Raw genomic sequence first — 20,793 nt, 5'->3', positions numbered from 1 at the left:
TGGCATACCTTTCATTTATAAGAAGTTAAAGTGTATTTACTATTGAGGAAGAGAGCAAGCATTGCCCAAGTCAAGAGTCTCCCCATATTAAGAGTGGAACTACCCTTTCTCAGAATTAAAAGCAATCGGTTACTGTGAATCTAATAACAGTTCAGTTGGCCTAAGATACATGTGTACAAGCATTACCTGAAGCTAATAGAGTGACGCACTAATCTCAAATGGCTAGGTCCACGTCTAGGGATTACAACCTTCTTACTACATCGATGTGAGCATTTATTCTACAAAAAGATGATGTATAACGAAGTGCCTACATACCGGGTATCCAAAAAGTCAATTATACAATGATGCCGAATGTTCTTGTTCACAATAATACCATTTTATTAATCAGAACTATTTGTAACAATCATAAAAATGATCATATTTCTGTAAAAAAAAAATACAACACATAATAAAACAACACATGTTGACCAATGTATATGGGTCCTAATCATATAGTACACTATAGACCACCGTGTGACTCTTGACACTGGGGCCCTTTTCCCGTTACAATTTGGTCTGTTGGATTTTTCCTCTTATACTTGATCACAACCCAACTTGTACAAGTTTCTGTCCATTTTAAACTCATCAATGTAGGACATTCTTCAGGGGAAGCGTTGTCTTTTGTTAGTTGTGTTAAAAAAGGTTCTTGACTTTTTTCATATCCTTCCTTCAGAAAAATGTGTATGATACCCTGTTAATTAGAAGCACTATATTAGTACTCCATATTATAATCTATATCTTTTTGTAGGCTAAGAGAGTGACACCAAGGCTTCTGGGTAATCACTTGGCCTGATAGCTGGTCTGTATTGCCAGAGACTGTGGAAGACCGAGAGAAGTCATAAAGGCAAACCCAGGTTGTTATTGTGGCAGACAGACCAGAGAGGCAAAGAGGCTGCCCCTTTTAAAGAGAGATATTCAGAGAAAGAGTGCCTTGCCTACTTGAAGATGTTGAAGTACTTTAAAGTGAGTCTTGTTGAAGTCTGTCTAAAAGTACAAACCACTGACGTTGTGGTAGTAGTCCAAAGAACTGAAGTTGTGGTGGTAAATCTGGTTTTCAGTAGATGCAACACTGTAGTAGTCTAAACAAAGTGTAGTACTGTGAGACAAAGGTGATTGTTCTCATGGTGAATCAAGCAGAAGTGGAGTTGTTGAAGTGGAAGCAGCAGCACTGAGAAGTCATCCTGTCAAATATACCATTGTGACTTCTAAAACTGCAACTACGGAAATAGTAACTGTTAACCAAGAACTCTGTTTCGCTGACAGTTGTAGATATTGCATTTCTTTTGAACTGTGGCAAGTCTTCATGAAGTGACAAGCGTTGTGGCTGGGATTACCATTGGTGCTGTTTGGTGGAAGTTTTAACGGAGGAGAAAAGATTTGCTATCATTGGAACTTTGGTTAACAAACCTTTACCTTGGCACATCAAGAACTGATTTGAGACTCTTACCTACAAGGATTTCCTCATTTTATTTTATGGTTGAACATTAACAGTATTGACCTTGAGTTCTGGGGAAGGGCATTTACCCAAGACATTAGAAGGTTAAGAAACTGTGAATGTTGTTCATGTTATGTTGTATTGTCATATATTTTCTTTGTGTATGTGTTGCTTAGTGTGAGGGCCCGATACCCTTGTTAGTGTTTTTCCTTCTTTTTGGTTATGCAGGGAAATTCTCAGCACAGCAGGGATAGTGAGCCATTTTATTATATTGCTTTTGAGAATAAAAGGGCATGTTTTAATAAAACATCAAACAGTTATCCGCCTCGCATTACTGGCCCCTGACATTCCCCTCCACTATTGACTTGTCTACTGATGAGCACTTTTGGATACATAGAGCTATCTTGATGGCTAAAAAAACATATTTTGAGGCTCTGGAAGAGTGATGTGCATCCTAATTTGGATGATTGGCTGCATAGTATGACACCTCTTTCATTTAGAGAGAGAATTTCAATCCAAATCTAACAGAAGCAGGGCAAGTATGACGGTATTTGAGGTACTTTTAATGACTTATATGCTTGATCTGTTCTTCCCTCCTATTACCCCAGTTTTATTTTACTTTTTTCCCTCTGTGACGTTGATTTTATGCCAGTTTATGCGCTTTGTGTTCCTCATTGACTGATCTTTGTAATTCATTTATTGTGTTTCCTTTTGTTGAAAAACCAATAAATATATTTTTGCTTAAAAAGTGTTAAGGGACTGTCAGATGCGGTAGGGAGGTCTAGAATCATCTGGCAGGTACGAGTGTTGTTAATTAGTGCAAATAGTGTATAGTAGTGCAATTTCAATGCTTATCTGTGGTCTGAAAACGTATTGATTGATGTGGAGGAGGTTGTGCGCTTCTGAGACTTGGTGTTGGTTGCCTGCTAGTTACTTGCAATGAATGAAGGATTCGAGATTTGTCTATGGTTGTCTGGGTTGGTTTAATTAAGATTAGTCTTTCTCAGGAGTGGTTTAACTATTGCTTATTTTGACCCTGGGGGCGAGCCCAGTGCGAAAGAGGCATTGCAGAGTTATGCTGTGTGGGGTCCAATAGAGATCTATTTTTATGGTTCTATGTGTTTCTGCTTTTTGAAGGCCTCACTTCAAAAAGACAGATTTATTTTGGCCGATTTTGTGTGGCCTTCAAAAGCGGAAATATCCCACTTTTGGGGGTGGAAATTCACCTACCCAACCCCCCCAGACATGCTGTTCCCCCTGCCCCCACTCTCTCCAGCGCTAGTGGGTTTTCTTAAAATTGGGGCGTTACAACCTCCCCCTCGCCCTTCAAAGCATTCCCTCTCAACCCCAGCACACTCTCTCACTGATTCAGACACACAAACACGCTCATGTTTACACTTTACCCGACCGCCCTGCCCTCCTTCCCTTCACTGCCACAAACATTCCCACTACACCCCCAGACAGACACACATAGAGACTTGCACCCACACAAAATCCCAAAACGCTTAGGCCTGTCTCATCCCTCAACCAGTACGGCAGTGCCGGTCTGCCCCTGTGTACACTTGTGTACGTCCAAGGGCCTGACAGTTCGATTTAGAAAGACTGCTCAGAGCAGTCATTTGAAATCTTTCTTTTTTTTTAATTCGGTTTATTGAAAAAGGCATTTTCACTTAATACCATTTTCTTTGATTATGGATGCTGGGCAAGCATTGGTTGAGTGGAAGGTGTCTTCAGGTTCATTATTTTCTTTTCTACTTCTCATGCTGAACTGGTGGTGAAGACTTTGAATGTAGGTGGACTGATGCATGGGTTAAGTGGTTGGGTTGTCGAAGAATTGTAAGCTTGAAATTGTCTAAAGTGTTCTGGATTTTCTTAATCTTAGTTTGGAAAGCTAGAGTTTTGTCAGCCTAGTCTTGGGTAGGAGTGGGCAGGTTGTTCAATGTTTCAGGGTTGGTGGTTTGGCAGTATATTTTGAAGAGTTGAGCTGTTTGGGATTGATATTTAGTGATAGTGGATTGGTAGAAGCATTTCTTTTTTCTCTTTAGCATTAAGCTATATCCTCTGGCGAGGATTTTGGAATCTTGTTCTTTTCCTGATTTGGTTTTTCTCCATTTTCGTTCTGATTATCTAAGTGCACGTTTATGGAGGTTTAGATCCAACATTTCTGCAATTAACTCTATATATATATATATATATATATATATATATATATATATAATTGCTGATTGGGTTGATTTTATAATATGACAGCCCTTCTATCCCGCAGGATACCAAGGTTCATTTCCCAGCATCCAAGTTACCTCAACATTCTAAGCAGCACTGTAGAGGAACTGTATGGTTTATACATTAACAACTTTGAATGCTTACTGTACAAACAAAACACAATACCCCTTTGCCACTATGTTAAGGTCATTTTGCTAATTATGGAAATGTCTTCCTAAATGTAGCTGTTGTCATTTTCTCCATCAAATATTTCAATGCCAATATTTGCTTTACATATATTGCAATCCGTAAGTGAGTAATTCCTTACAGTCCTTGGACGCTACTAGCCACAGCTAAACTAATCCAGAAATTCATATTCCTTGACCTCGTCACACTTCATTCTGATTTCCAACGTTGCACAACAGAGCTCAGTGACAAGATTGCACTTTCATGTATGCCCTGTGGTGCAGGATCTGTATAATGTACAGCTGGTCTATAGGTATTAGTTTAGAAACGTTATGTTATGTTAAAGGATATTTAGACTGCGCCGGTCCTCTGGCGCTCGGGCGCATCTGAAAGGGAATGAGGGTGGGGTGGGTTTGTATGGTTGAGTGGGATAAGAGCAAGAGAGCTGTGATGTTCTGTTGGCAGCATCAGTTCAGTTAACACTGTTTGCTGAGCTTAAGTGTTCTTTTCGTTTGGTTGCCGTCATGTGCTGTTGTGCTAGATGATGTGTTTGTTTTGTTGTTGCGGTGTGGTGAAATGCGTGTGGTTTTTTGTGCTTGGAGAAATGGTTGTGTTTGGTTTGAGTATGAGAGGTGTATCAGAGGGGTGAGATTTTAGTAGGGTTGGTTAATGGCATCACTATCTAGATGTGGCACATGCTAAATTTCCCAATTCTATCTAGATGCGAGTCATGCTAATCTCCACAATTCTATTTAGATGTGACGCATGCTTATCTTCATAGTTCTATCTATTTAGGTGTAACGCATGATAATTACCAAAATTCTATCTAGATGCAAATCATGCTAATCTCCACAATTCTTTCCAGGTGTGACTCAAGATTATCTTCACAGTTCACAGGCCAAAGGACAAGCATAAAATCAATGTTGCATTGCCACGTTTGGACACTAGCCACAGCCAGGAGCCAAACGCAAGCTAATCTTCACAATTCGGTCTAGATGTGACAGGCTAATCTATACAATCCGGTCTAGGTGTGGTGCAAGCTGACATTCACAATTCTCTCTAGATGTAATGCAAGCTAATCTTCACAATTCTGTCTAGATATGACGCAAGCTAGTATTTCAGTTATATAGATGTGCTAGTCTTCACAAATCTTCTATCCGAGTGTGACTCATGGCTAAACTTCACCAGGACAATGTGTGAACACCTAAATTGGAAGCACAACAGTAAGTGCAAAACACCTAGATATGAGGTATCTGGATAAAGGTAGAACACATACAGTAAATAACACCATTGAATGGTTGCTACACAGCACTGATGGGGGGTATTCTTTACTAGCTGGCTGATTTTGGTATGCTGTGCAGTTAATAAGAGAGGCAGGGCTTTTTGGAATACAGTGATTGCTGTACTCCCCACTCACACCACACTTACCTCAGTCGCTGCTGGTTGATGGCTGGCTACTGGTTTCTCCGGCGAACACCGGCAAATGCAGTCTGGAGCTGCTGCTTCAGCCGTGAGGCTGCACGGGCAAGGGCAAGGGGCTGCCCTGAATGGTTGCTTTTAATATGGTTTATTTTCTACCAATCAGGGGAGGTGGGAGCGATGGGAGGCGGGAGGAGTGGGGGCAAACCAGGAAGTTTTGCCTGCGTGAGGGAGGCCGCAGCACAAAGCTGGATGCGCTTTTATTAAAAAAAAATGCCTCAGGTTAGGCCCACAGTCTTCCTATGGCTTTAAGGTCATTATGCACGGACCTGCATTGGTATAGAGTAACAGATTGTAAATTAAAATACCTATCAATGGTAATCCAGGTCCTCCCGATCTTTTCTCAACTATCACAATGTTGCAGGGATATAGTGCCCAGCATATTTATGGACTGGTTACAGTGATCAGTGCACGTCTTGAGCTTACCCACTAGCAATTATTCCCACCTCTGCGTTGGGATACACACTTGCCATAGATATTATCACCATCTAGCATCAGATTACTCACCTGGTTCACAATAATACCTTTTAAAACACTCTGACCAGCAATTATTGCCCCCCCCCTTTGCATAGGGTTTTTGTCGGGATGTTTTTTTTTTAACCCAGCAACCTCTATTCCCGCTTCATGTTGGATGTACTCCTGCCATCTAGATGAAGCCCTCAGGGGTGCCCTAGTTTCTCAGTTTCTGTGGCTTTGCTGTCCATTGTCTGAGCTATGAATGATCCTGTTTTTTTTGGTCTCACCCTGGGTCTTCTGTTTGTGGTCTCAGCCAGTGGGCCTCATTACGAGTATGGATACCCCCATACCGGGTACCGGGTCCGGGTTCCTTGAATGGGGAAATACCGGGTGGGGGGGCCCAGTATTTCCCCATTCAAGGAACCCGGACCCGGCACATCCCCATTCCCATTTGAGCCCCCATAGGGCTCAATGGGAATTGGGAGGATGCTAACAACGGGCCCGTTAATAACGGGCCCGTTGTTAGCATCCTGGTCTGCTCGCGGGACCCACTAAGGACGCCTGGTTTTACCAGACATCCTTAGCGGGTCCCGTGAGCAGACCTCGTAATGAGGCGGTAGAGGGTTAACGGCGCCGGTAGACCCTGAGGCCCATTGTCATAGAGATGGGCCTGCGCCGCTCCCTCTGCAGTGTCTTTCTGGTATATACTAGGGGCAGGTCTTTCCCATGGCATCCCCTTCCTCCCCTGTCTGGCTTCATGAAGCTAGCCTTTTCTGACATTCTCTGTAGTGTCTGCTAGGGTGCTTGATTACTCGGATTGTGCAGCCTAGTCATTAATGGGTTATTCTCCCTTTCTGCAAGAATCCTTTTCATTGATTGGTTATTCCTTGCTTGCAGTCATCTCCTGGTCACACTTGAAATGGTGGGTTGCCATCATTGGTCCCCATTGCACCCAAGGGTCCTGATGGGGAATTGCGCAGTGTGACTGTGTCACAGTCTGTAAAAAGCAACATCCTCTTTCCTGGTGTCTAATTAACAGTGGTGCTGCTCTGCCAAACAAAACAATGGCAGGCTTTCCATGGAAGTTGACACTCTGGGCTTATTTAGCACCTATTCACACCGTTTTGATTATTTCAGTCATCTACCATTGGACTCTTTCTGTTCCATATAGATTATACTGGGCACCTCGTACCCAGTAACCCTTTTTCAGATGCTTGTTAATCTGCTTAGAATCACATGCTGTGCATATGGTCCGGCATCCAGTGGTAAAAAGCAGAGTATTGCATCTTGTCTTTCGGGGACCGAAAGGGGACGTCGGCATAGGCGTGTCTGTAACACTATCCCTTTCGTGACTTGTGTAGTACCCAAAATCCCTCACGCGCCGAGGTCCCTCAGATTGTCTTTTTCCGCCCAGATAACTGGTCGCCCTATAGCGGAGCTCTTAATAGAGATATTGTTCATCTTTACCGAATTGTCGGTTTATTCCCCGTTAAGTCACTTCGCCATTAACAACAACTTCGACGAAGACTACGGGGGAATCGTCTACGGCTGTGGATTTCGGAGCTTAAGATCCGGCGGCCGGATTGTCCACGTGGTCGGGCACTCTGGCCAACCTATACATTAGGGAGAGTGGGGTCAGGGTGGCCATATTGTTTTAGTATGTCTTTCCTCCTTTCCCCTCTTTTCCCTTTCGGTAGGTCAACCTTCCCTTTTGCTATGGAAAGGACTCCTTTTAGATTCTGCCCTAAGTGTAGGGTCAGATATCCTTGGAAGGACGAGCACAGGACGTGTAAGGCCTGTCTTCCCCCTAGAGCACAACAAGAAGCGGTGTGCGGCATGGAAACTCCTTCGGCCCAAGACCCTTAAGGAGCGCCATGTAAAGCGGTGGGCCGCGTACGGCATGTCACGCATGGAGCCCCACCTCCCCCACCGCCACACCAGCCGAAAGTGACAGGGGTACTTCGGATGACCAAACGTCCAACGCGGATGTTATAGACCATGAGGCGGACACTTCTAGATCCGCCACCCCTGTCCGCGACCCTTCCAGGCTCGACTCTGGTCTTGCTACAGGGACCACACCCGGCAACGGGGGCGTACAATCGCATCGCACTAAGCACACAACCCCTACGCCAATTTTCGACGCTTCGTCGAAAAAGGCGAAAGCACCAACGGGGCCGCCAAAGTCTTCGCTGGTTCCCTCGGATCGCTCTGATCCAAGGCCTTCGCTTCATCCGCAGCAGCGCATGGTGACTGGGAAACCAAGAAAAACCAAGGGCGCTACTCCTAATCCTACACACGTCAAAAGTCGGGAGCCCGACGCTTCGAGTTCCAAGGCCTCAGTAGGCCCAAAAACTACGACTAGGCCTCTACCCGTAAACCCGTCCTCTAAACCTCCTGGTGGCACGGACGATATTTCTGCTGCCGATAAATCATCGGAGCCTTTGTCTCTCGACGATTTGCCGATTATCCAAAGTAGCATCAGAAGGATCGCAGCGGCGGTGGGTCTTATCCCGGTCCCGCCGAAGGTTATGAGTCAATCTGCTGAAAAGTTTTCGGCGGATTGGATTCCCGATTCCGATGGGACTTAAGTAGATAGTCAAGAGACTCTCTCTGACACCCTTAGAGGTTCCCATCGACGCCAAGGTGCGGAGAATGTCACTTCTCCTTACACCGGCCCGTTTGTGTCCTCTAAATGGACTAGAGAAAGGTTTGAGGGTTGTATGGATCGGCTGGAGAGGATTATCGCCTTTTCAGATCATCCGCCCTCAAAAAAAGCATGGGTAGACCCTAACCCCCAAGTTCAAGTAGATCAGTCTCAGGTTTTCCAACAAGAAGACTTGATTTATATGGATACTTATAGAGCTATCTATAATGAGGAAGAAGAAGCTTTCTTTCTCAAACTATGAGGAGGATCAACAGGACACGACGGACAACTGGGAGGAAATCCCTTGGACACAACAAGATCAGGACGCTGATATTTTGTGCCTAGATTCTCCTCCGTCTACCAGGCTCGCCAGGCCTCCCCTGTGGATGACCAAATGGCCGTCAACTTCATGTTGAAAAAAGCGGCAGAATTCTTCAAAATTGCCACTCAAGAGGCGGTACCGGAGCAGGATTTTGTTGAGGATATTATTAAAGAAAAACCTCCAGCGAGTCAATCGATCCCCCTCCTGAACTCTGTCAAGAGACGAGTAGCTCCATCTTTGGTGACACATGCTCAGACACGGGCGGTGAACCCGAGAGTCGAAAAATTATTTCGGCCTTCTCCTACCGACCCTCTTTATATCGAAGTGCACGCCATCCCAGACTCACTGGTAGTGACTACCACTCGAAAGAGGGCAGGGGTACCCCTTGCCACGGGAGAATCACCACCGGACAAGGAGTCTAAAAGGTTGTATGCCCTGGGCAAACGTGTCACATCAGCAGCTGCATACACCATTCCGGTTGCTAATAATACTACGCTATTAGCAAGCTATGCTGATGCCCAGTGGAACTTACTACAAGAAGGCCTTCAGAAGGTTCCTGAACCCGCCAGAACAAAGCTTCTGGCCATTGTTTCAGAGGGAAAACTGGTTAATCAGAATGTGGCGAAGAACACCCTGGAAACTGCAGAAACAGCAGGCAGGTCTCTTGCACAAGGTACTCTTCTAAAAAGACACGCATGGCTGCGTACATCGGGCTTCAGACCTGAGACTCGGGGCTCCCTCATTAATAAACCCATTGAGGAGACTAACCTCTTCGAGAAAGCAGTGGATGAAGCGCTGGAGACGGCCAAGATGGAGCACAAGACTATAAGGTCTTTGCACCAAATTACACAGAAACCCTCCTCACAGAGGGGTAATAATTCTCAGTGGTCCTTTCGAGGACAAGCCCGGGCCGGTCAGAACAACTACGGCATGGGTAACTTCAACACAAATCGAGCATCCGGTAGCCCTACCTACTACCCCCCAAGGGGTCAGAAACACGGCGAAGGTAGAGGCAGAGGCCCCAATCCCAGAGAAGCCACAGCCTCTGGTCAGAAATTACCACCAAGTCCAGGTCCCCTCCCATATCTCCCCGGTCGGGGGGTGATTAACATCTTTCCTCAAAGCATGGGAGGGGATAACTTCTGACCAGTGGGTCTTAAAGACAGTCGCCCACGATTATTGTGTGGAATTCGCCCAACTTCTACAGTTTAGACCGCCATGCTCACGGCACCTTTCACCGGACCATCTGGAGATCCTGATCCAAGAGGTGGAAGCACTGCTGGGAAAGGACGCCATAGAAGCCGTCCTTATTCTTCAGGTAAACAAGGGTATTTATTCAGTGTACTTCGTTGTATCCAAAAAGGATCTCACCATGCGTCCTGTTCTGGATCTGCGCCCAGCGAACAAGTTTATAAAACCCCAGACGTTTCATATGGTAACACTGTAGGAGGTGATCCCCTTGCTGAAACAGGGAGACTTCATGGCAACATTGGATATGAAAGATGCATACTTTCATATTTCAATGTTGCCAGTGCACAGAAAATACCTAAGGTTCATGATTCAGGACAAACACTACGAGTTCAAAGTACTCCCCTTCAGCATTGCCTCAGCGCCAAGGGTGTTTACCAAAGTCCTGGCAGTGGCAGCAGCACACCTGCGCAGAATATCAGTCCCAGTTTACCCTTACCTCGATGACTGGCTCATTACGGGGGACTCGTTCGATGCTTGTTTTTCAAACACCCAAAAAACAGTAGATCTCCTCTTCAGCCTGGGTTTTTAAATCAACCAAAAGAAATCCAGTCTAGTCCCCAGCCAAGTAAAATATTTCTGGGAGCGCTAATTCGGACGGAAGACAGCCTTGTCTTCCCCTCCAGCGAGAGGGTTCAGAACATGCTCTCTCAGGTTCCTCAGTATGTAGCCAGTTGGGAGGTGACGGTACGCAAAGCCATGCATTTGCTAGGGATGATGGCATCATGCATATACTTGGTTCCCCACGCGCGGCTGCACATGCGTCCCATGCAAGAGTGGCTCAACAGCCAGTGGTGTCAGGCCAGCGGACAATGTGAAGATCTGTTAGTTGTCTCGCCAGCCCTCATTCTCTCTCTACAGTGGTGGTCGAGAGAAAACCTCTTGAAGGGGAAGACCTTCACCACCCCTGCAGTGGAAGCCACTCTTACGACAGACGCATCTCTCACAGGGTGGCGGGCTCACCTGCTTCAGCAGACAGCACACGGAGTGTGGTCCCCTCAAGTAGCGTCCAATCATATAAACTTACTAGCGGTGTTCAAAGCATTGAAAGCCTTTCAGGAGCAACTGCAAGGGAAGACAGTGCTGATCCTAACCAACAGCAATGTATTACCTGAACAAACAGGGGGGCACTCACTCTCCAGGGCTATCCAAGCTGTCCACAACATTTGGATATGGGCTCTCAAACACAAGATGTTTTTGTTGTCTCAACATGTTCCAGGGGAACTCAATCTTCTGGCAGACGTACTCGGCAGAGATTTTCCTCTGCCAGAAGAATACAAATGGCGACTGCACGAAGACATTGTGTCCAATGTCTTTGCAGAATTGGGTTTTCCAGAGATCGACCTGTTCGCTACTCAGGAGAACGCCTAGTGCCAAGACTACGCTTCCAGGTACCCCCAGAACCGATCCAAGGGGAACGGTCTCTGGATAACTTGGTCGGGGAAATTTGTCTACGCTTCCCCCCCCGACCCCCCGACTCCCCTGCTCAACAGGATAGTGCACAAGATGCACCAGGAACCATGATACTTGTGGCCCCCATGTGGGCCCGCCAACCCTGGTTCGCTCACCTGATGGAGATGTCCCTCTCCCCGCCAGTCAAACTGCCCTGCCCGTACAACATGTTGTCTCAGGACAGGAGGGAGACCCTCCACCCATGCCCACAAACTCTGAATTTAGCAGCCTGGCTCCTGAGATCATGAGTTTGGACACCTGCAACTCCCTCAGAGATGCATGGACATACTAAGGGAAGCGACAAAGCCTAATACACGTTATTGCTATGCCAGCAAATGGAAACGGTTTGTCACCTGGTGCAATTCCAAGGGCGTCAATCCCATCAATTGCTCACCCTCACACATTGTGTTGTATCTAACCCGCCTGTTGGACTCTGGGTTAGTCTTCAAGTCCCTAAAGGTTCATCTGGCTGCGCTGTAAGCCTACACCACATCACAGCAAAAAGTATTGTGGTGGAAGATACCAGTAATTAAAGCCTTTATGGAAGGGGTTAAGAGGATTTATCCTCCCATCTCTCATCCAGCCCCTGGGTGGGATCTGAATGTGGTTTTGACCAGGCTCATGGGAGCTCCCTTTGAGCCTATGCATAAAGCAAGTCTGAAATATCGGACTTATAAGACAACCTTCCTAGTGGCTATCACTTCTATCAGAAGGGTTAGCGAACTACAGGCTCTTTCGGTTTTAGACCCCTTCGTTACTGTCCACAAAGATAAGGTAGTTCTGCGCACACATCCCAGGTATGCACCAAAATGTATTTCAAAGTTCCATGTGAACCAGTCAATCGAACTACCCACGTTGTTCCAGAACCCTACTAACATGGCCGAAAGAAGCCTTCACACACTAGACGTGCGCAGGGCAGTCATGTTTTACATGGAAAGAACTAGACCACTGAGGAAAACTGAACAATACTTCCTTTCAGTGGCAGCTGATAGAGAAGGGGATCCTGTCTCTAAATCGGCGATCTCAAGGTGGATTGTCAATCACACTATGTTACACTCTTGCGAAGAGAGAACTGCCCTTCAAGCCTAGAGCACACTCTACTCGAGGCACTGGGGCATCCATAGCATTCTTTGCAAATATTCCCCTAGAGTCCATTTGCAAAGCGGCAACCTGGAGTTCTGTACACACCTTTACAAAACACTATTGCCTAGACACTCTTTCTAGGTCTGATTCTCAGGTGGGACAAGCAGTACTAAGACATATTTTCTCTACTGTTCCTTCTCACAACCCACCTCCAACTCCGGGTACTGCTCTCTAGTCTATGCACAGCATGTGATTCTAAGCCGATTAACAAGCATCAGAAGACATGCATTACTTACCGTAATAGCATTTCTGATGATTGTATCTACTTAGATTCACATGCGCCCTCCCTACCTACCCGCTCGGGGTGGAAGGAAAATAGACATCTTACTACTTTCTCTCTTTATGTACTCGCTCACTATAGCCTTGGGCTCCCTCATGGCAGAAAAAATCAAATTGGAGGGACCTCGGCGCGTGAGGGATTTTGGGTACTACACACGTCACGATATGGATAGTGTTACAGACACACCTATGCCGATGCCCCTTTTCGGTCCCCGAAAGACGAGATGCAATACACTGCGGTTACCACTGGATGTCGGACCATATGCACAGCATGTGAATCTAAGCAGATACAATCATCAGAAATGCTATTACGGTAAGTAATGCATGTCATGTTCCGGGCAATCTTGGTGCACCTTCTGTAGCAGATGCAGCCAGCCAGGGGGACATAGTGCCATATAAAGCACCCCAAATAGAGTGCTGCTCACTCTGACATGGATGTCTTGTCAGCTTTTCTTTTCTATCCTTTGCGTATAACAATCGGTGAAGATAAATGTAGAAGGAAAAGTAAAGTTAGAGCAACTGACTGAGCTTTACTATAATGAATAGAGCACCCATTCAGTGTGTACCTCTCTTTACCTCTACCTACCCTCTGCTTTTGTACTAGGGTGTCCCTCCTTAGGGTGCCAGAGATTATCCCCCTCTTTCATAAAAATCCCCAATGTGGTTGAAGATATTTTCTAAATATAATATATTTCTGATTGCCAGATCTTTATTAGACAGTTTCGTACCCTGCCATGTTTCTGTATACCTCAACATCAAATTTCCCAGCAGATCGGACCTGCTATCACAAATGAAAAACACTATTTAAACCTTGATTCAGCATTAACTTGACAACCACGTTCTTTCCACACTTTCTCTTACAGATGTTAACCTTACAGACGTTAAGTTGAATGCTGTTTCACAACAGTAAAATGACAATGTTTGCATTGATTCTGATTTTTCACCAAATGCCACCACCATCTCTAGGGCTCCCACAGAGTTGCTAGTGGGAGTAGAAAGGGGTAAACTGCTTAAAGTCCATTCACATACTCTGTAGACCTGTTGTTCAACTAACCAGTGCTCGCATTTGTCGGCCTATAGCTCAAAACCTTATTTGGTCACGTTGCTGCACTGGCAAAAATACTGGACAGCATTAACTTTGATTCATATATGGAGGGGGTAACAATTTCAGGGGATAGACAGGCGGCGGGCCAGGAAAGGCACGGGTTGCCCCAGTTTTTAAATAAAAAATGAAGGGATCAAAGGGCAATCTGGTGGCTGTGTTTTTCTGGCACATTTTAAGTGTCGCTAAGTAACCTTGAACGCCCAAAAAACATGTTCAGATAAAACATTAGCCGTTTGTGTCCGCCTATTCCTTGTTCGTTAGTTGGTAGGCTATTCCAAGATTGCCATAGAAGATTTATTCGTGAAAAACGAATTATTATGCAACGTCAGGGCTATCCTGTTTTCCCAACCGCATTAGCCGTTGAGGTATGACGCACTTTAGTTCCCCATCCTTGATTGTAAAACAAAGCCACTTTTCAATAACCGTTCAGTTAATGCCCAAGATTTCCGTTCAATAGCGTTTTTAATTTGAACTGAGTTTTAAAACTATACGTTTGCACAATCATATAGAAGTAGGAATTTATAAAGTGAACAAAAAAACCTTCACATCAGACGGGATGTGTAGTGTATTTTTATCTACACGTGTGCCAGCTTTGCATCTGACTAGACTGCATCTTTAATACGTTAGTACTGTTTTAATACTGTTCTTCAGGAAATGCAGCGACTTCCAGAAGCAGTGCAGCTGGTCGAGAAAGCCAGCATGATGTACCTAGAGAATGGAACTCCGGACACTGCGGCTATGTCCCTGGAGCGGGCTGGGAAGTGAGTGTTTTATGCATTGGAATTCCATCACTGTACTTCGTTTTCAGTATAATAATATATATATTTTTTATATTTAGCGCTTTAATCTAAAGTAGAATCCAATATGTCATGCTTCACTTTTAAAACCTATGCACTTGTTTCCTCTGTAGGTTAATAGAGAACGTGAATTTGGAAAAGGCGGTCCAGTTATATCAACAGGCTGCATCTGTGTTTGAAGTAAGCATTTTTTTTGTATTCTTTACCCTTCGCCTCGTTCTTGTTCAAATTGATTACTTTCAAAAGTTCTTGCTTTGGAAGCCCCCGAGAAATGAAGCTTACTTACAAAAGATAACGTTTTGTTTGAGAGGCCAATCAGTGATTGGTTTGTGACCGTATTTTGTGATGTTTGAACTATACTCCTTGGTACAGTTTTGGAGGAAGGGTGTCAGATTCTTGGGGGTTGTTTCACAGAGTATGGAAACCTGAGATTCTGAGGGAAAATAGTAGCTATGAGGACCTCATATTTGTATAGTGCCAAATGGCAGGGCTACGACATAGCAGCTGCCAACTACGTGGATAAGGTCTCTCTGCTTTTAAGTATGGTTGGAAAACAAGTTGAGATGTCAAAACCGGTAGATTTCCTTCGAAGTTATCTCAGCAATCCCTTCTATGCTTGGAGGGGGAAGGATGAGAGAATGGGTTCACAACCTTGTAGTACACACAATGTAAGCATCTTCTTGCCCCCTACCTGGCCAAAGTATTTGCTTCCGTGCAGTTGTAGAAATGTACCAAAAAAGTAGTGGAACTGTGACCCAGATGTGGAGCAACGTGCAAAACATTTTTCAAGGGTCAAAGCCATGCTGGTTGAAAGCAAATTGAGTTGAAACAGATTTCAGTTTAGTTGTAACTGCTCTTGTGTGATAAAGTGGAGAAGTGCCCTTTAAGTTCACAAAGAACAGTTCCGGAATGGTGAAAGTTATTGCAAAAAGCTCCCGACTGTTCCCACTCACTTGCACCACTGAGTCTGTGTTACACTCATAAACTGGCCAAGAACACAACATCGCTTTCCCTGTCTTCCACCTTTTCTCTGTCCTTCTCTCGCTCTGTTGAGAATCAGGTTGTCATATTTGTCTGCTGAAGCCATCCCAGCTTTCCAGACAGCAACACGACCATAGAAAAAAACACTGTCTTGAAAAGAAGCAAAGTCTTCGTACTCCTTCATCCTGGCATAATATTAAGGAACCTAGTTCAACGGTTCCCACTGCAATAACATGCTTTGCTATAGAGCATTGCACCTTTTTTGGCCAGCTCAGAGGACATTGTTTCTCTCTTTTTAGTTTTGGTTATTAGTTGGCGATGTAAGTGCGGCCTAAGGCAAAACTATTGGCATGTGAAAGAAAAATGGGATTTGAGGAGGGGTACACAGCATGTGGGAGTTTTTTTTACTTGTCATCCACTCATTGACCGACCATGGCCAGTCTAGTGTCAATGGGCCTTACCTGCCCCTCGGTGCCAAACCCCCATTCACTCCCCTGAGATCTCTTTGAGTTAGTTCTGTGCTTTTAAGGTACGATGGTGGTTTTTTTAGTCTTTTGAAATGTGGGTTAATTTCACCTATAAACCAGGCCCCGGTGTACTAAGGTATTAACCAAGTGTGCCTTAGCTACTTGAGTTGTAAGCAGTATTTGCGTCCTTGCACCGAATTCCTGTAAAAAACGAGCATTGGCAAAGCCAACAACTTTGGGGTCATTTAATACAAGAGCACTTCATGTAAACTCCCGTTCTCCATCAGTGTTGAAATCCTTCCTAAAGACAAAGGAACACATAGTCCGACTCCTGGGATTATGTAATCGTGGCCATTTACATGACACACACCACAAACTATTCTTTGATGTTTAAGGGGGTGAAAGAAGGAGAGGAACTAATAACTATTCTTAAAACCAAATGGGATGTTATTTTAAACAATTTAAACTATTGCACTGTGCAAGAGACATCCTTAAGGGTGCGGAGTGGGGGGGGGACGGATAATTTCAATGTTTTTCCTAGTCGAGGTTGGAGGAGTACAAAGACTGCTACTTGTCGTTAGAATGGTTGATACTTGGATGCCTTGATCAAAATATTTAGGGGCACGTTTTGGAAAAAAGAGTTTGCAGATATGAATTTATTATATTTTCTAACACAGCATCCACTACTAGATAATTGCACAGTTGACGACACCTGAAAGAACATTGAGCGCATTGGGGCTTGTGGTGTTTATCAGTTGAAGAAACAAGATATCTGGAAAAAGAGCTGGAAAGAGAGAAGGAGGGATGGATAAATGCATAGAAAAAGGAATGAAGGCAGGAAAGAAGGAAAATGAATGAAAGATAGATGGAATGAGTGAAATATTTGTAAACAAGGGAAAAAAGATTGATGGAAGAAAGATTGAATTTAATATGTAATGACAGAAAGCTATATAATCAAACATGTGAAGGAGAGTAAGTGAAGGATGGGTAAAAAAAAGGAAAGGTAGAAAAACAAAAACTATGAAAGAGACACACGAAGGAATACAGAAAGGAAAGAGGAAAAGAGAACGGATAACAGATTAAAGAGGATCAAGCAAATTAGTCACTTTCAGAATTACATCATTTCACTTGAGTTGAATGTTTTCCTGCAGTGTAATAGCAACTGTTGCCCCTTGTAGTCCCTTTAAGTGTCCTCAAGTGATTAATCAAGTCTGTTACTTTTATTTTTATTTATTAATTTTGGATTCAGCACACAAAACCCTGAGTTATCTAGGCGCTAGTTACAGAAGTGCATGTGAGATTGGTCAAGTGCAAGGCATTGCATATGGTTACATTTGTGTGTTGTCATGGCAAAGCCTCACCTCTTGTTGCGGGGCCTACATCTGGAAGGTGGAGTGGTTACACAGACCAGCAAAGCATACATATGATCAAATAGGATACATTTGGCAGCATATTAGTCAAGGTGGAGTGGTTACACAGACAGGCAAAGCCTAATCACATGGTACGATGGGCTACATCTGGTAGCAGAGGGGTTCAAATGCACTACATAGTCCAGGAAGGAGGGTACAGTTTGTAGGGCACACCTGAGTCCAAGTTCCGCAAGGTACTCTACGTGCAGCATAACAGATGATACAGTTGTGTGGCACGCCTAGGTGTTTGTTTGTTTATTTATTTGTATAGCGCTCCAGACCCAGGGGTGTATGGGCGCTCAAGTATATGGTTACAGGTAGTACATTGGAGCAGTTGTGCAACATATATACAATAACAGAAATAATGTACAGAATTTATACAATTTACAAAAGTACTAAAGGTGTAGATAGCATGCAAACAGTATGATAAAGGCGTAAGTAGTTGAATAACGGGTATACAGAGAGAGCAGGAGCTGTAATGGCTAGAGGTGGCAGATACAGGTAGTGGTGAGTGAGTGCTGGTGTAGGATCCCTAAATTATTTATTTAGAAGCCAGGTGATGACCTGGGATCTGAAAGGTTGAAAGGTAGGGAAGGATTTAATGTTCAGTGGAATGGTGTTCCAAAGTTGGGCGGCTAGAACCGGGAAGCTGGTTCCGCCGGCTCTTTTAAGGGTGTATTTGGGCACAATCAGGTGTAGTGTGTTGGAGGATCTGGTGATCCTGGTAGCAGGTTTTAAGGTGAATTTATTGGTAAGATAAGGCGGGGCAAGGTGATTAAGGGCTTTGTAGGTGAGGCAGATAGTTTTGAGATCAATTTTTTGTTGGATGGAGAGCCATTTACATGATATTCTAGTGGCCGAGATGTGTTCTCTCCTAGGAATATTAAGAGCAGCTCGGAGTGCATTGTTTTGGAGGACCTGCAGTTTGTTGATTACAGATTTATTAGCGCCTACATATAAGCCGTTGCAATAGTCCAGTTTAGACTGTATAAGTGCTCTGGCTAAGGTAAGGCAGCTGTTGGAGGATAGCAGGTGTCTACAGGCCCTGATCAGCTTGCCTGTGTATGCAGTAGCTGAGGCGGTCATATTGATTTGTTTGGAAAGGTTGGTGTTAGTATCTAGATAGAAGCCAAGGGTTTTTATACTTTTTGCGGTAGGAATGGTGTTTCCATCAATGGTGAAACTGGTGTAGCTGGGGCTGAGTTTCAGGATAGTGTTTGGGGAGCCAACAAGGAGCAATTCAGTCTTGTCATCGTTCAGGCAGAGGCCATGTGTGGCCATCCATGCCTGAATGATGGAGAAGACTTCATTGATCCGGCTGACGTCCGAGTTGTAGTTACCGGATAGGGTTGGGAGTATCTGGGTGTGATCTGCGTAGTTGGTGTAGGTGACACCCAGATGGTCCAACTTGTCAAATAAAGGCTTTGTAAATATATTATACAAAGTAGGCAACACAAGAGCCTTGTGGGACACCGCAGGTAATGGGAATCGGGTCAGCCGCTGCTAATGGTGAGAAGACACGTATGGTCCTGTTATCGAGGAAGGATTGGATCCAGGTGACTGAGGAGTGGGAGAAATGTGCTGCCGATGACAAGTGGTTGCATAGGATTTTATGGTCCACCAAGTCAAAGGCAGCGGAGAGGTCTAGGAGAAGGATGGCAGCCTTACCTTTGTCTTTGAGTTCGTCGATCTGGCTCTTGAGATCAACAAGGGCCGTTTCTGTTCCATGTTGAGGCCGAAAGCCAGACTGACAAATTCCCAGTAATTGGTTTGTCTCTAGGTAATCTTGAATTTGTATGTAGGCCACTCTATCAAGAATTTTTAGTAGGAACGGCACTGTGGTGATAGGTCTATAATTGGTAGGTATAGACGGGTCGAGAGTTTTTTTTTTTTTTTTTAACAATGGTAGAACCCAAGATTGTTTCAAATTGCTTGGGACTGCATTGCTAGTGAATGATAAGTTTATTAGTTTGGTAATGAAAGGTGAAAGATCCCTGGCTGCGTCTTTTATGACCTGAGCAGGGCAGCTGTCCCCCTTGCAGTTCGAAGGTTTTAAGGAGGCTATGATTTTTTGTACTTCTGGTATGGTTACCTTTTTGAAGGTGAAACCTGAATTATTGGCAATGGGAGAGTGTAGGGTTGGACTAGAAGTTGTAACATGGGTGAGTTGTTGTCGTTTGATTTCAATTTTAGTTTGGAGTCCCGTAATTTTGTTGGTGAGGGCGTTTTGGATACCTGTGCACCAAGGTTTATCCTTAGTACAGTTATCTGTGGGGGGATTAGGGTTTTCTAATTCCTTTTAAATTGTTGAATAGCTCTCTCGTGCTAGAGCCTGCCCGAGTTATCCTGGAATTGAACGGTTCTTTTTTAGCACGTATAATCTCATTTTTGTAGAGTGGTGATATTAGAGAGATTAGTTCTATTTTCTAGTGAGGGAGCTGTTTTCCACAGTGTTTCAAGTTTATTTTTTTGTTGTCTGAGTAGTTTGAGCTCAGGGGTGTACCAGGAGTTCAGGTGAGCTTTCGGTTTCCCTTTGCGCATTTTTAGAGGGGCGATGCTGTTTATAGCTTTAGTCATGGAATCGTTGTAGGTATTGACCAACAAGTTCAAGTCGGCTGTGGGTGGTAGTCCGTTCAGAGTGGGGACTACCAAGGGTATTAATGCTTTGGCCGTGATATTACTCTTGTTCCTAGTTGGGCAGGCCGGTGCAATAAGTGGCTTTTTAGGGACTACGTTGCTGATATTAATATCTAGTGGGAGGAAGTGGTGATCCATCCAGACAAGAGGCAAGGGGTCTTTAAGGGTGATGTTGCAATTGAGAGCAGCTACCCAGTCGAGAGTCCTACCTTTTGAGTGGGTGGGTTGGGAGCAGAGTTGTGGGAGGCCATGTTCGGCTAGTGCAGTAGCCAAGGAAGTAGCTGAAATGTCATGCGGGTCGTTGAACCCAAGATTGAAATCCCCAAGTATGATCATTTGTGCTGAGGGTTTGGAGTTTTCGGCCACTAAGGATGTAATATCTTCCTCAAATGAGCCAGGCGGACCTGGGGGCCAGGTGTGATTTTGAGCCGTTATAAGGAAACAATCAGCTTGGTAGTAGATTTGAATATGCCTAAAATGCTAATCGGGCAGGTATGAGGATGCGAGTTAAG

General features: G+C 44.6%; 1 protein-coding gene across 1 annotated transcript in view; it reads left to right on the top strand.

Annotated features, from left to right (window-relative positions):
* The window catches only part of NAPG (NSF attachment protein gamma), a 307,511-nt gene that overhangs the window by 96,892 nt on the left and 189,826 nt on the right, over window positions 1–20,793 (top strand). Inside the window, exons 6-7 of the mRNA XM_069613376.1 lie at window positions 14,642–14,751; window positions 14,901–14,967. Coding sequence (XP_069469477.1) covers window positions 14,642–14,751; window positions 14,901–14,967 — 177 coding nt within the window. The remainder of the gene's footprint in view (window positions 1–14,641; window positions 14,752–14,900; window positions 14,968–20,793) is intronic.

The sequence above is a fragment of the Ambystoma mexicanum genome, chromosome 5p (genome assembly GCF_040938575.1).
Source record: "Ambystoma mexicanum isolate Mex_15411 chromosome 5p, UKY_AmexF1_1, whole genome shotgun sequence".
Classification (NCBI taxonomy): Eukaryota; Metazoa; Chordata; class Amphibia; order Caudata; family Ambystomatidae; genus Ambystoma; species Ambystoma mexicanum.
The sequence above is the reverse complement of the archived record's forward strand: the minus strand, read 5'-3'. Positions and strand labels throughout refer to the sequence as shown.